Source organism: Pygoscelis adeliae, unplaced genomic scaffold (assembly GCF_000699105.1).
Source record: "Pygoscelis adeliae isolate BGI_AS28 unplaced genomic scaffold, ASM69910v1 Scaffold154, whole genome shotgun sequence".
Classification (NCBI taxonomy): domain Eukaryota; kingdom Metazoa; phylum Chordata; class Aves; order Sphenisciformes; family Spheniscidae; genus Pygoscelis; species Pygoscelis adeliae.
The window spans coordinates 127995-142991 of NW_008825113.1; the positions used below are offsets into that span (position 1 = coordinate 127995).

The 14997-nt window shown below is 48.3% G+C and overlaps 1 protein-coding gene across 1 annotated transcript in view; it reads left to right on the top strand.

Moving 5' to 3' along the window:
• SOD1 (superoxide dismutase 1, soluble) overlaps positions 1 to 14997 on the top strand; it is a 117150-nt gene that overhangs the window by 21210 nt on the left and 80943 nt on the right. Inside the window, exon 2 of the mRNA XM_009328010.1 lies at positions 7653 to 7790. Coding sequence (XP_009326285.1) covers positions 7653 to 7790 — 138 coding nt within the window. The remainder of the gene's footprint in view (positions 1 to 7652; positions 7791 to 14997) is intronic.

Sequence of the window (14997 nt, forward strand, 5' to 3'; positions counted from 1 at the left end):
CCCAGGGGGGGGGGGGGGGGGGAGGAAGCAAAGCTTGGGCAGATGGGTTCTCTGATCCGTCTGAGTGCACAACTGACTGAGCACAGGGATGGACATTGAAGAGTAAGAGGGAACTGGAAGCCCTCTGATTACATCTCCTGGATCATCAGACCATGAGCCACACTGCTCCTCTCTCCTAGACCTCTGCTCAGTCCAGCAAGCGGGGGCTCCTTGGTTATCATCCCAGCCCCACACAACTCCATGCACTGGCCCGAGCTGCACTTTTCCAATTCCTTGCCACTGGGATGAAACGCACTTGCAGCCATGAACTCGGGGCCCGAATTCAGGAATTCAGGGCTGACTGAGCAGCTGACCACAGGTTACCTGGCATGTACGCAACTCCTTTCACTCTAGGGATAAATTCCAGCTTACACCAGCACGAGACCAAGACGCAGCCTCTTCCCTTGCTTGCAGGAGCACAACAGATGACACACCAAAGCCCAAAGTTTTGTTCAATGGCTCAGTCACTCCCACTCTCCCCAGAGGAGGTGCCTTCTCACAGCTCATGGAGAAACCTCTTCACAGCCACAGAGCCGGGGGGGGAAGGCCGGGTAGCAGAGACTGCACCAGCCACAGACGGCTCCCCACCATCCCCACCCATCCCTCCCACCCTGCCTGAGGAGACCCGCAGCCCTTGGCTCTGCCATCCTTCCCCCAGAGCACCCCCTGCCCCGGCAGCCGGAGGGGCACAGCTGGCAGGGACAGCGCTGCCTGCTCCCTCCAGCGCTCACCCGCCCGTTGGGTGGAGAAAGGCTGACCGCAAGCACATGCAGGTGAATCCCCATGGGCTCCTCATGTGTTGGGGACATGAACTGGGGGGGGAAGAAGTCCCTCCACCCCCAACAGATCCAAAGAAAACAACTCTGAGCCCCTTTCCAGACTTAGCCAGGAAGCAAACTGAGCATGCAGCTTCAAGCATGGACTATAAACATCTGCCAACTCCACTGGCACAACCGAAAGCACCCTTCCAGTATTTCTTCTGTCTGTGCAGTGCTTCCCTGTACATCCAACTCTCACCTTTCACCAGAGCAAGTGGGCTACCAAAAGTGCCCTTGCTCCCTCCCACCCAGTTTTTTATTGAAGGAGAAGACCACGGCAGCATCAATGCTGTCCGCACACACACCTCCTCTTGTCACTGCCACCTCCGCCCTCACGGTGCAGAGGTGATTGGCACATCCAAAGCCAAGTCACTTTCTCAACAGCTCACTGTCAAGCAGTGGGAGCAGACAAGTCAAGGAAGGGAGCAATCCAGCTGACAGGACAGGCAGGAGAATGAAGAGTTGCAGAGGTGGACGCATGCACTCTGCTTCTCCAAACTCTCCACAAAAGCATGCAGTGAAATCAAGGATGCTCTTGCACAGCTGCCTGCACAGCCCAAAGCGGGCTTTGGGAACGAGACCAGCTCAGAAAGCTCCTGCTGCAAGCCCTCACGATGCCTTCCCACCGCTGGCCACACTGCAGACCAGACCACTGGGCAGATCCAAGCTAAAGGCACAGTTTCCCCATCAGCTGGTCCTCCCCGTGAAGTACTCCAAGATCATCACAGAAAGAAACAGTACAGAAGCACAAACTGCTGCTATTATTTTCTGCCGGATGCATGTTAAGAAAGTAGGCAGACCTGCATCTATTTTAGACATGCTGCATAAAAATAAAAGATGCTGGTTGACTGTGCATGTTCTTATTTTCAGAAAACAATCTCCAACTTACTTCTTCTCTTCTTTTCAAATCTTTACAGCCAGACGGTAAAAAATTCCCCTCAATGTCACCTCAATGAAAAGCCACCCCGACCTGGTTTCAACCTCCCCAGACCAGAACACAACACAGGATTCACATCATTCAGTTAATACCTCTCTCCCAGGGGCCCCAGACCTGACACCCCTCACTCACAGCCTGACCCAAAGCCCTCTGAAGTGAGCAGAGATCTTGACTTCAGGTTCTGCCCAGAGGGCTACCACCACTGACTTTCACAGGATGACTCGAGGTTATAAACACTGTTTTTTAAAAGGGAAAAAGACCTCTGAAGTAGCTAGAACAAGTTGTGCTGGCAGGGAGGGCTAACACAACAGGACTTGCCATCCCCCAGAGGTCTCACAGAGATTTAAGGAGATATGGCTCTCTGGTTGATGTCTTAGTGCCTTCCCTTTTTCTCCTTTTCCAATTAACTTGTTCTAGCTACTTTAGAGGTCTTCTTCCCTTTTAAAAACCCACCATCATTTATTCCACTGAAAGACAAACACAATTTTATCAGAAAGTACATGCTATTTTTCTACTTTTCCTATTTGTACTCCCCTCCTCCACTGCCAGGACACACCTTCTCGTATAACTGTATTACTGTCTACTTGTTTGCCAGGGCTGCACTCCTCACAATGAACAAAGCTTTAATTTCAAGGCATGGTTTGTGCCCATCTGTGGTCTCTGTCAGGCTTCCATATTGGTGGTGCCCATGCCAAGTCTAGGTACACCATGTTACAGTGGTCATGAAGTGAATCACCGGCAGTTTTGTCTGCATATACAGAGATCTTCACTGTAAAAATGCTCAAGGTGAAAAGTGAAGTGGGATCATGTTTTCTAGAGAGGCTGTGCAGGCTCCATCCTTGGAAGTTTTCAAGACCTGCCTGGAAAAGAGCCCTGAGCAGCCTGGTCTGGTCCCAGAGCTGGCCCTGCTTTGGACAGGGGGTTGGACCAGAGACCCCCACATGTCCCTTCCCACCTGAGCGACTCATTGACCCCAGGCTCAGGGGCACCCTCCCAAACACTGGTCAATCAAATGCCCAGGACAATGCCTGGCAGAGAGGGCAAAACTCCACATCAAGAGGAGATAAGCCTTTCATCAGTGCTGGGTCCACCCAGCTACGCTGTCTTGAAGCTTCCTCACAGCTTGTGGAAGGGTTTGATCCAGTCAAACCATGCCCATGGATGTGACTGCTGGATCCTCCTCCTTCTACACTTTCTGCCAAACATGCCTACCAACCTAGCTATAGGGCCAGCCACAGCACCCCCAACCCATTTCAATCCAATGAAGCTGAAGACACGCTTAAGCAAACAGGTCTCTGCTAAACTGGACGACACTGAGTGCCGAAACAGCAGAAGCACTCACAAAAACAGTTTCACCAGCAAACCTGAAAGCTGCTGACTTCCAACAGAGGTTTATAGTACTACCCAGTGGCAGCAGGATGGCAACCTCCTGTGAGTCCATAGCAGTCTGCAGAGCACACCTCTCTCTACTCCCTTGTTCCCAACCCACAACTGAACAAATCTGGGGGATTTCTATACATAGCTGGAGGCCAAGAGCAAAGCATGGCAGAGGCATGCTAAGATAGGATAGTATTGAGAAATGCCACTGGTGCATTTTGCTTTGAAAAGCATCAAAATTACAAAAAATTATTCAGACTACCTTTATTAAGAAAACAAGAAACTGAGAAGCATGACCAGGAAACGCTGTTTAAAAGCTGGCTCTTTTTCATGGTTAGCAGGCAAGGAAAGGAGGTGCAGAACAAGAGCAGGAGAAAAGCACGAAGCAACTGAAGTGTCTTCTCCGAATTGCAGTTTGAAGTCTTGGCTTTCTTTTGATACCAGTAAATTTGGAGACAAGAGTCTCCAAATCTTGTTCCAAACTACTATTTGGAAGAAGGCCACAGCTCATTATGGACAAAGCAGGCAAAGAGTATAAGGTTTGTGATACTCGAACAACGGCCCTGCTCCTGCGAGCCCACTCCTGAGTAATTGCAAACCGGTGGCAACAATGACAGACAATACGTACATAGGTATACACAGGTATACATTCATGGTGTTAAATGCTCACCTTTGGAAGACCTGCATTAAGGTCTGACCTGAGCCTGCAGCTTCTGACTCCACTGCCACTTGACCTTGCCTTTATACTTGCACAAATGTGTTTTTGAACGCTCAGTGATGCATAATTTCTCTGAGTGATCCCTAAGACTAAGAGTTCATTTACAGATTAACTTCTTCAGCAAGCTCAAGGGCAAAGATCTGGTCTCTTTTACTGGCAAAAGTCTCATACTCTGAACATCATAATTGTTCTAGAACTGCTGATTAGTTTTCCTCATTTGTACTTCCCACCCTCCCCCCTTTAAAGTCCTGCCTGTTCCTTTTATTTCTTATGAGGCTTTTCAGTATTTGTCTGCTACTTGAACATTAAAGCCTGATCTGTGATTAAACACAACATTTGGGGGGCGGACTGCAATGCTGCCTGCTGTCACTGTTCCAACTGTAAGAAGCTCTGGGAGATATCAGCGTATCAGGGCAGATCCTTCTCTGCATAAGTCTGTGCAACCAAAGTTATTTCTCACCCTCTTTTACACCCACGCCCCCCAGAAAACCCTGATTAATACACAGTGGGATAGCTGCATGGTATCAATAGTGGTGGGTTTGTATTAAAGTGGCAATAAATAGGGCAACGGCATGGAGAACATAGAAATACGTTGCAGAGCAATAAAATAGTTCAGTTTCATCAGTTGCATTAATTGCACAAAAGCAGTAATCAGAGATTGTATGCTTAAGTATGTCAAGAATGCTGTGCTCAGTAACTGGAAGAAATCACTTTTATAACTTGGCCTACTTCCCCCACTGTAGCCACACTCAGCAGATAAGGGAACTCTTCAAACTTAAATGACCACGTTCCATATTTCAGGGCTCTGTGAAAACCAGCTGAGCTATCTGGAGGCCAGCCGAGGTCAGGCCAGCTGAAGCTGGGCCAGCACAGAGGATGTGATCACCAATCTTCTCGCGTGTTTCAATGACACAGTCAGCCGCAGGAAAAGGGAGCCTCCTACATCAGCCACGGATGAAAGTCCTGAAGAGACCCCTGCAAAAGCAGAATAAAAAGCACAGAAGGCCTCAGGTCTCCTGCACTCTTCCCATTAGGTGAGGGTGATGCATGAGTGATCCAGAGCCTCTCCAAGGAGATGCCTCCTCTTCTTCACTCTCCACCCAACTCTCAGCATGGATCTCTGGCTGGTCCCTAAAGCAGGTATCTCCTGGGACATCGTCTTGCAGGACACAAGTGAAGAAGCTCTAAAATCCACAGCAAAAAAGCACAACCCCATAGCTGGCAAGGAAGGGTTACCTATCACCGGGCTTTGGAGTGAAGGATCCTAATGACACGGATTGCTGAGGCCATGAGAGCACTGAACAGGTTCCAAGACACCTCCTTTGTCCTCAGACCTCCTCAAAAATGACACAGCCAGATGACGCAGAAGGGCAGAGACCAAAGAGCAGAGAGCCCCAGCTGTACGTGCCCTAGAACAGGGAAAGCAGGGGCAGACCTCTGAGTGTGGTTGCATATTTGTGCAGTAACAACAATTGAGAAATTATTCATTGCAGGCAGCATACAGATGCATAGTTCAGAAGCAGGATGCACTAAAGCACTCAGAGAGACACCCGTGTCAGAAGCAGGGTGCTGTGAGCCAAGGATGTGAATGCTGCAGAACAAGTAGCAGCCTCTTACAAGCAGGAGCCCTCTCCACGGCAGCTCAGTGCCCGAGACCTCAGGTCAATACCAGGAGAATCAGGAAGACTGGTCCAAAGTACACCGTGAAGAGGTCCAAGCTTTGCAAAATGTTTCATTAAACTGTTTCCCTCTCTTCAATCAGCCTTCAGAGTCCAAAAGTGCTGGGAAATGGCTGGCTTCCCAGTACTGGGATAAATTGTCCCAATGCACTGGCAAGGAGAGATCGAAGACAGTGGTAGGAAGCACCAGGCCGCAAAAGAAGTCTTCCCCTCCGTGTCAAAGCTTCCAAGGGACATCTCTCATGAACTAAGAAAAACTGGCTCTGCACAAGAGGAAATCCTGTTGAAGTTGTGCTTCATGGGCTGCCCATGACCTCTACTTCTCCCTTTTGCTCTCGTTAAGCAAGGTGCAGCAAAGCCTTTCAGGCAGCCTCAGAAACTGTCTGTCGCTCCTCAGCAAAAGACTTAGCCACAGGATTGACTTTAGACACCTGAAAAATGCCCTTGATTTTAACCAGAGCTCCGGTACCTGCTTAAAGCTGATCATCATGCTTATAGGGTTTTGCTACGTAGGAGTGAATGGTGACACATCTTTACTTCAACAGGCACCGAAAGCTGGGGAGACTGCTGCTAACTAGCACTCTGGTGCAGGTGAGCAGTCAGAGGTTCTGCGAGATAATAAAGAAACATGCCAAAGGAAATGTAGGTGGCTGTATCCACCCTAGCACCTTTCAACTCATCACACCGAAACTTCATTAATTAAAATAAGGATGTGCACTAGCCACAGCACACCTTCACTGTTAAGTCAACTAGAGCAGAGCTTGCAGTAAAGGACAGCAAGATCTCTGATGCACCTGTATTAAATGCAGTGTCTCCAAGCTGGGCTTTCAGTCAAAATCAATGTATTCGGGGGCTGCTATGGCTATGGCTGTAATTTCACACATCATCTGAGCCATCTCTTCCCCACCAAGAGGTGGGGATGAAGAGGAAGGATGTGCACTGTTGGCCAACAGCACCCCAGGCAGCCACCTGCTCCCCATCCCAGCCCCTCCTCGCCCCACTTAAAATACTCCACATCAGGGCTGCCAGGTCCTGCCCACATGTTTCCACCTCCGGTCAGCCACCAGCCCTCTTCCAGCACCCCAAGCTCACAAAACACAGCTGGCCAAAAAAACACATTTTTATTTTCTGGCCATTTTGGCTCCCTGAACTTGTTTACTGTGCAATCAGGAAGGCACCTGTGCCGCTGCAAGGAGAGGAGCAGGAACACATGGCCCCGATTAAAAGGATATCTCAAGCTCAGAGCCGTGCCTCCACCACTCAGCAGCAAAGCACGGCAGGGAAATGGGGCTGGCTTACGGCTAACTGGGCAAAGGCTACACGGTTTATATACTGCAGTGCACAGTTTATATACTGGATCAGTACCTTGGTCTGATTCACAACCACCCTGACGATGCAGCTGTGTGACAGGGCAGGATGCTCCAAGCTGGAAATGCTGAAGACTTGCTCTTACAAAACGCAAGCCGCACACAAGCATGAAAATGTCACACTTATATGAAAATACATGACATGTCATATATGTCACACTATATGAAAATATTCCCCTTCCCTCCCCCCCCACCCCCAAAAAACAAAAGAATTAACTTTTGGCTTTGCCATGAAAGGTGCAACAGCCTTCAGGGCAACAGCCCCTTTGACATTAGTCAATACTTGATATGATGAAATGGGAGAGAAGGGAAGAGAGAATGAAGAGGAAACCTTTCCCTTTTTTTTTTTTTTTTAATTAAGATGCACTGTCAGTCTATATACTCAATAAATGTCTGTGCATCTCTTTATAACATAAATGTCAGCCTTGTGGTGGATTGGAACCTCGGGATTACTGCGCTGGCAAAATTAACGTATTAGACATAAAAACCATAACATTTCATTATCCATTGTAAACTGCATGTGCTTTCACTCTAGGGAAACTGGAAATATCACCCAATTTCACTGTCATTTTCTGTTAACTGACTGTTCTGCCATGTATTCGCATACTGGGGCATGCCGTTTGATGATATATCAGTCTTTAGCTTCATTCTTCTTTCTCTACAATGCTGACTTTTTTTTAAAATCAATTTTTTTGTTCTGTTTTTGTCTCTATGAAGGTACCACACTACAAAACCACTCAGTTGAAAAAAAAACTTACCCTGCAACAAACAAAACGGATCATATTTGTCAAGCTGAAAACGCAGCAGAAGAAACCTATCCTGACATCTGAAATAAGGGTAGAAGGCAACGTGGAGGTAAGAAAACCTCAGACACAACAGGCAAGTCTTCAACTCATTTATAGGCACGCTAGGGTCTATGGTCAAGAATGAGGCACTAAAGAACAGAATCTGTTCCCTTCTGCGGTTTAAACTCCCTGTACTTTCTTCCCACTACTGGGCTGGCTGCAAATTCAAAGATTTGCATAAGCCACAGATTTTGTCTGTGTCTTTGAAAGGTCAAAAATTAGAAGCAGCACAAACACACACACATGAGAAATAGGCCAGCTGGCAGCAATTTGGAGTGACCACATGGAGGAAGTGTGGAGAAGAATGAGGGCAGGAGAGGAGCCTTTAAAAGCCTGGGTCATACATATATTGCAAGTTACAGGGTGCCTCAGGGGAATTTTTTTATTTAATCAGTTTTGTATCTTTGTAAAGATTAGTGACCAACTATCCAGATTTAGTGCTGTCATGTTTCTATAAACATTTCTGAATATACTTCCTTTGATAAACATGCAGCTGCTGACATGATTTTTCGTACAAACATCTCACTATGTATTACATTGCGTGTTTCAAAAAAAGCCTTAACATTTTTATTTCTAAGAGACCACTCGTTCTCCTCTGCAGGCTATGGAGCACTGCCCTAGGACAGAGAAACGAAGAGACAAGTAAGCAGAGCAGGAGGAGGGTGGGCAGGAGCTGCAAACAGATATAACAGTAAAAGTCTTTACCAAAACCTCTCTGGTCATTACTCACATGAGGGCGTTACGGAAGTAAGTAGGAAGGTAGGGAAACATTTGTTGTCCCGCGTAGCTTCTGGAATGGAAGAGAAAGATTAGCAGGTCAACTTCAAACACTGAGCCAGATGCACACAGCTGGTGTTAATCTGCATGACCCTCATTACCCGCAACAGACCTCTGCCAAACTATGGCAGCCAAAGAGCTGGCCAGATTTTTGTTACTAACATCACCTCGACCTATTAAGGCAGGGGGGAAAATAATTCAAATCCAAATTGCTTCTCGCTATTTGTTGCTGTTTATACTTTGCCAGAGCCACAAAACCCAAGTAAGTCAGTTTCTCTTTGGTTTGCAGTCGGTCAGCTCCAGGCGCTCAGGGCTGCAGTATCTGGGGCTGCCGGTCCTGCAGGGAACATTTACTTGTCTAAAAGCAACTCCTTCCACTGGACTTGGGTTTACCATTTCTATTGATCTTGAGTTTTATAAAAAGCTTGGCTCCTGATTGCATGCTGTCAGCAAAATTATGCTTGGGGGCCAAATTTGGTTTAGTCTGGCTCTCACAAAACAATAAATGGGAAGCGCTGACATAGGTTTAAAGTAGTAAAACAGAAATCATTTAAAAAATAAATCTCTAGAATGCCTGTCCAACTAAAGTAGTAAAAGGTCACTTATTCCCAGCAAATATCATCACCGCACGCTGTTCAGAGATTGGAATCATGAGCTGGTTGACGACTCCCTGAGCACCGTCCAACTGAGATTTTCTACGGCCCTTCTTCCCGACCAACCCTCTTCACATCACCTCAAAACACGGGCTTGTGGGAGGGAGAGCTTGCTGACGGCTCGTTATTAAAATGGTTGTTTTCCCACAACAAGAAAATGGGAAGAGGAAAGCTTCCCATTGCCATTTGACCCACCACAACACACTGAGCCCTTTCAAAACCCTCGCAGGCTCTAAGTGTTGTAGATGATGTAACATCATCAGACATCTGCCAAATAAATAAGCAAGCTCCGACATGCCTCCCTCCAAACCTGCAAAGCAATTTCCATCCCAGTACAGGAACTTGTACCAGGGTTTAATACTCTCTTCAGTATATCCCCTTCCACAAAGAAAATCTGTGCCCGCTGCTACAGGAACACACTTAATCCCTGTAAGCAGATGTCAGCCTCCAACGCTGAGAAAATTACTTTGTTCTTTAGGATCAGGAAATTTAAAATGCAAGAAGTTGAAATGCCCTGATGAATTTGGCAACTTAAACCCTGATAGGAAGTACCTGCTTTCTGAATAGCTGCCCAATTAAAAGCTTGCCGCTGTTTTATGCGCCCGTAATTCAACATGAACAGTCTTTTGCTAGTTGACAATATATCCGCTACGGTCAAAGAGCAACACAGCTGAAAAAGAGGAGCGAGCTGCCTGAAGCAAACGGCCCGAATCCTGCAGCATTGCCCCGTGCAGCAGCTCTCAGATGAAAACCTCCTCGAGCCAGGGTTGCTCCGCAAGGATCCACCAAACTCCGCACAAGCTCCACCAACTGCCCTGGAGGGATGCCAGGTCGCCCTCTGCAATAGAGCTGGGGCCTGGAACCACGTCTCAGATGTACAGCAACACCTCCCCTGTCCCAGCAACCCAACACGGTTTCCCACTCACAGAAATAAAGGCATCTCCCTTCAATATACAGCAGGTAAAGTAAGGCTCCGGTATGCTGCAGGTAAGATAAGGCACCTTCCCATTTATTCACACCAGCACTGGCAGGGATGGGGTGGGGAAAACCAAAACAAAAAGCACAAAAAGGGGATTTTCATCAAAAAGTAAACAAAAATAAAAGCCAAGAACACACAGAAATGATCAGCCTGCCTGCAGGATTAGCAACTGCAACAACAAAAAGCAAGAAACAGTAGCAATCCCCTTAGCCGAACTAGAAATAGAGCTGGTAGGCTTCCCATCACAGCCTGCTTGCCACCATGCCACCCAGGGCAAAAGGCGGCGAGGCTGGAGCAGAGGCTGGAGCAGGACCCTCATCAGGCATTAGGCAGCAGCTTCAAATATTCAGCCCAGGTCCCGATCCACCTTCATGTCGGCTAAGAGAGTCTCCCACCAGTTGCTGGGCCAGGACAAAGTCATTCGTCCATTTACCAAAAAGTCTCGGTTACTTGTGTTGGTTGTCGCTTTCTCTCAGCGCAGCCGGGTTTTCAAGAAAGAAATGCTTTCCCTGTAAAACAGGCAGAAACTGAGCTAAAAATAGGGTCCCCACACACACCTTGTGGAGCAAGGAGGACTTGGCAGGAGAGGGACTATGTCTATAAGGAGTTCAGGCAGGACCGACAGTAGATGAGCAACCTTTCTGGGAAATTTTATCTGTGCACGTGCACAAAGGGTATCAGTTTGGAAGTCTTAAAACATGCTGGCGTGAATCCTAATGACGGGCAGAACTGTCGTTCCACTACGATTAAAATCTGCGTTGATACCCAGGGCTGGGCCGGGCACTTCCCCCGTTTCCCACCGCCTTCAGAGGGGTGCGGAAAGCCCCGAGGAGAGGCTGCACTGGCCTCGGTCCAGCACTCAGGTCGGCAGCAGCTTTGGAGAGCTTCAATCGCCACGTGCTCAGTGCAGACCAGCTCCTCAGGCACGCTCACACCAAACACCAGCAGCCCTCATGGAGCACGCGTGCCAAAATCCTTCTCCCACCCCACAAAAGCCAGCCCCTCCTCTACCACAGACGTCTGCCCCAAAAGCAGCTCCCTCTGACGTGAGGCATTTCCCTCCCTCGCCTGGCTAGGGGCTCAAGAGCACAAGTGACAGACACACGGACCATGAGCCAGACCAAGCCCAGACCAGACTTTTATCCATCCAGGCCAGCAAGTCCCTAGGAGAAGCAGACCCCAGGCTTCCCAAACTAGAGAGCAACAGCAACAAAAAGCCTGCCCCTCTTCCCCATCCTTGAGTCCCTCTTGCAAAAAAACCAGGGTCGGAGGCAGCCCTCACTTTGTGCCCACCACCGCCAGCCCTGCCGGGAAGCAAATGTGCTGCAGGCAAGGCAGGAGGTGTCCTGTCATTAAACACTGCATCAAAACGTTCGCATGTGAAGAGGACAAGTTAAGATTAGGCAGACAACCTCAGTTCTGACATCTTCTAAGTTTAGGTTGCTTAAAACTGTAGCTTCAATAATATGTATTTAACAGAGGCTGGGATGTGCACAGTTTTTAATGCGTCTTTTGAAAGGCCCACAGAAAAACAAATGAATGTTTTTTTTTTAATTAAAATTTTTCCATGTAAATTAACCAAAGTTCTGCTAGAAAAGCTACAAACAGTTTCCTTACCTTTGTATTTTGTGTGAGAAAAATCTGTGGTACCTGACTATATTGAGGTCAGAACGCTCCTGTTTCTCCCCCCAGAACTCCCCTCAATTGGAGCTCCAGCCTTCTTCAGGATCCATTTTGTCTTATCTGCAAAGGCCTTTTCTTCTCTTTCACTATTCTAGAAGCTCGTAGTGAAACCCAAGCGTCCCCAACAACTACTGTAAATCCCCAGTCCTTTTTTCTGATTTAAGAATGGCTGCAACAGTACGGTATCATCATACAGTACTTATCCTTGAAAACATGTAACTCCAATTCAACAATCCTATTACATATGCTCCTAGCATTTGTACAGAAGAGATTTAGCTCTTAGCTCTCCATTGCTTTATCTCTGTCCCTGTTTGCCAGTGCAGAAATTATCGCAGGCTATAGACAGGTCACGTCCAAATGCTTCTCCTATCTTGCTGCAAATCTGGAAAAAAAAGCAACCATCACGTAGCTTGCACTACCCTGTCAAGCTTCCTAGCTCAGCTTTTAATAGCCACCCCTCTGAAGTGCAGTGGAAAGAGCTGGTTATGCTATCTCCCTAGCACCCCGTCTCTAAGCGATGCTATCAAAAAGACAACTTGCGCAATCAAGGGGTCTGTTCAATCCCCTCCTGAGGAGTGCAGGGCAGAGGGAACCCGTGGCATGCTCATAAGGATCAGGGTCGCTTCAGAAGTGACGACGGCAGTACGAGTCTAACAAGCTAAAGGGCAAAGAGCCCGTCTAGAGCAGAGCAGTCAGAAGGGGAGCTCCCAAGAGCAGAGATGGCAAAAGGACAAAATGAGAGGAAAACAAGAAACACGGACACATGCACGGATGGAAAAACCCACCATCTATATTTCAGTGATTTGCCCTAAAACTTGGGGCTGGGGTGGTAGGGTAAAACCACACTAGCATACCACGCTGCTGGCAGGGGGAAATCATCCCATCCTGCTCTCTTCTGCCTCTGATCCCCCCAAACCGCATGTACGTTCTTACCTCACGGGCACTGTCAGCTGCCCACAGCCCTTCCTGTGCCCAACACTATTCATGCCAACCCACTGCTTTTGTCAGCAAACTGAGCCACCATCGAGCTGTCTCCATGTCTCAGCAACACACCCTCCTCTTGCCTAAAAAAAAAAAACCTAGAGCTAAAACACTTCTGTTTCATTTATTCCAAGTGCACTGTTCCTACAGGCCTATCCCTTCATGATATGTCTATAATACATTTGTTGAATCATCATCTTCTACATCTAATACTGAAACCCTGTTTTAATGCTATTTTGCCATTCACCTGCCAGGGATATCCTCTCTCTTTCACTGCGGTACCCTCTTCTGTACTCTTGCCCAAGACCTGTCTCTTACCTCATCCCATTTTTTTCCTCATATCACACCTCCAACACATTCTTGACAACTCATAGTTTAGTCACTATTAGCAAGTCTAAACCCCAGCTATGCAGCATTTGCCAGCAAGACAGCTCTATCTCCGTGAGAACATCAGCCCAGCCTTCTAAACACACAGCTCTCAGCAGGTCTGACGCTACAGGCCAGGGACAAGCCCACGGAGCAGGCAGCGCTCTCGAGAAACTTGGCCTTTATGTACAGGTATTAATATAACAGTGGCACTTACAGATGCTTTTTGACTCATCTCGCAGCAGCTCCACTTGAGGAGCACTAACTGGAATGCACACTGAGAGGAAAGGAAGGATTAAGACAAATGGGATCCGCAAGGCGGTTTTGTCTGTGCTGATCACCCCACCAACTGAATATTGACAGTAATACTAAAACTGAAGAGCAGGAGATGTCACTCAGAGTACACTTTCACTATTAGTTCAAACCAAGATCATGAAAAGGACAGCACAACCCAGGGCTGCACATTCCCACTGGCTCCTTCATGCCACCCGAGCATGGCTGCACCCATGTGTCGGTCAAATCAAGCTGCCCGAAAACGCATCTGATGAAACCAGGTCATTTTTCAGCCACGTGGCCTGGGAGCGCTGGGAGACACAAGCAAGGTAGTAGGAATACGGGGCCCAGAAAAGGAAGTGGTGGGATAATACCATCCCCTTCAACAGCAACTCAGTCCCGGTGCATTAAAAAAAAATTTAAAAAAAAAAAAAAAGGGTGGTTTTTTTTCCTGAAAAGTAAGCCAAGAGAAACAGGGAGCAGGCTGAAGTCGGCCCCAGCCATGCTCCCTCAACACCACCACAGCTATGCTCCCTCAACACCACCAATGCTGCTCAAAACAGTTTCCTCTGTGTTTTTCCCAACCAGTCTCTACGGCAGATTGCTGGTTTGGCTTCAGCACCTGTGGGGAACATCCCATCTTGTCCTGCGAGCACAGCAACCCACCCCACAACGAGCCATTTCCATTAACCAAGCCAGAGTTTCACTAACAACATTGCATACCAAAAAAAGGCTATGAGGTGCTTAGGAATAATCCCAGCCTATTCTGCTGAGCTGCACCTTCTCTCCACCCTTGCAGCATCGTGAACTCCTTTAACCGTGCCGTTTCGCTCTGCCCCCGCAGCCAGACCCCGAGGTGTGCCTTTCGCAGCCCCTCACCCCTGACCCACTGCTTCCTACATCAGTTTCTCATCCTCTTCCTCTCTCTCTTATCTGGCGCATTCCCACCAGCCTACAAACCCAGCCTTTGTCTTCTCCTCCGAGCAGCACTGATCCCTGTGCCCTCTCCCCACCCTTGTTCCCCCCGGTCACCCAGGGCTATTAACTGCACTGTGGCATTCAAACACTGTAAAGTTTAGGAACATATAACAGTTTTTATACTTGGAGCGGGGGGGGAGGGGGGAAGCCGTTGTGTGTACACCAGGAGGTTTTATTTAAAACACAGCTTATACCTGAATCTAGACACCGGTGACTGCAGATACAGTCCTTCTCCCCTCACCTGGCTGCTGGCCACACGCCACCACTATGTCCGCTTTCCTCGTGCCCTCCTCTACACCTCCCCAAGGTGCCAGCTCTTAGCCAGCTGCTTCACCTATCGCTCAGCTCGCCCCACACTGCCTGCCTTCCTCATGGCTCCCACCAGCCACCACCCTTCCCAACGTTGTTCCTCCAGTGGCCACATGCCTGCACGGCCCCGACTCCGAGGGGGCCTCCGGGCAGTACCGCAGCACAGGCCTTGGGCAGCAAGACGGCAACAGCCACAGAAACTTTCGCCCGATTCCTGC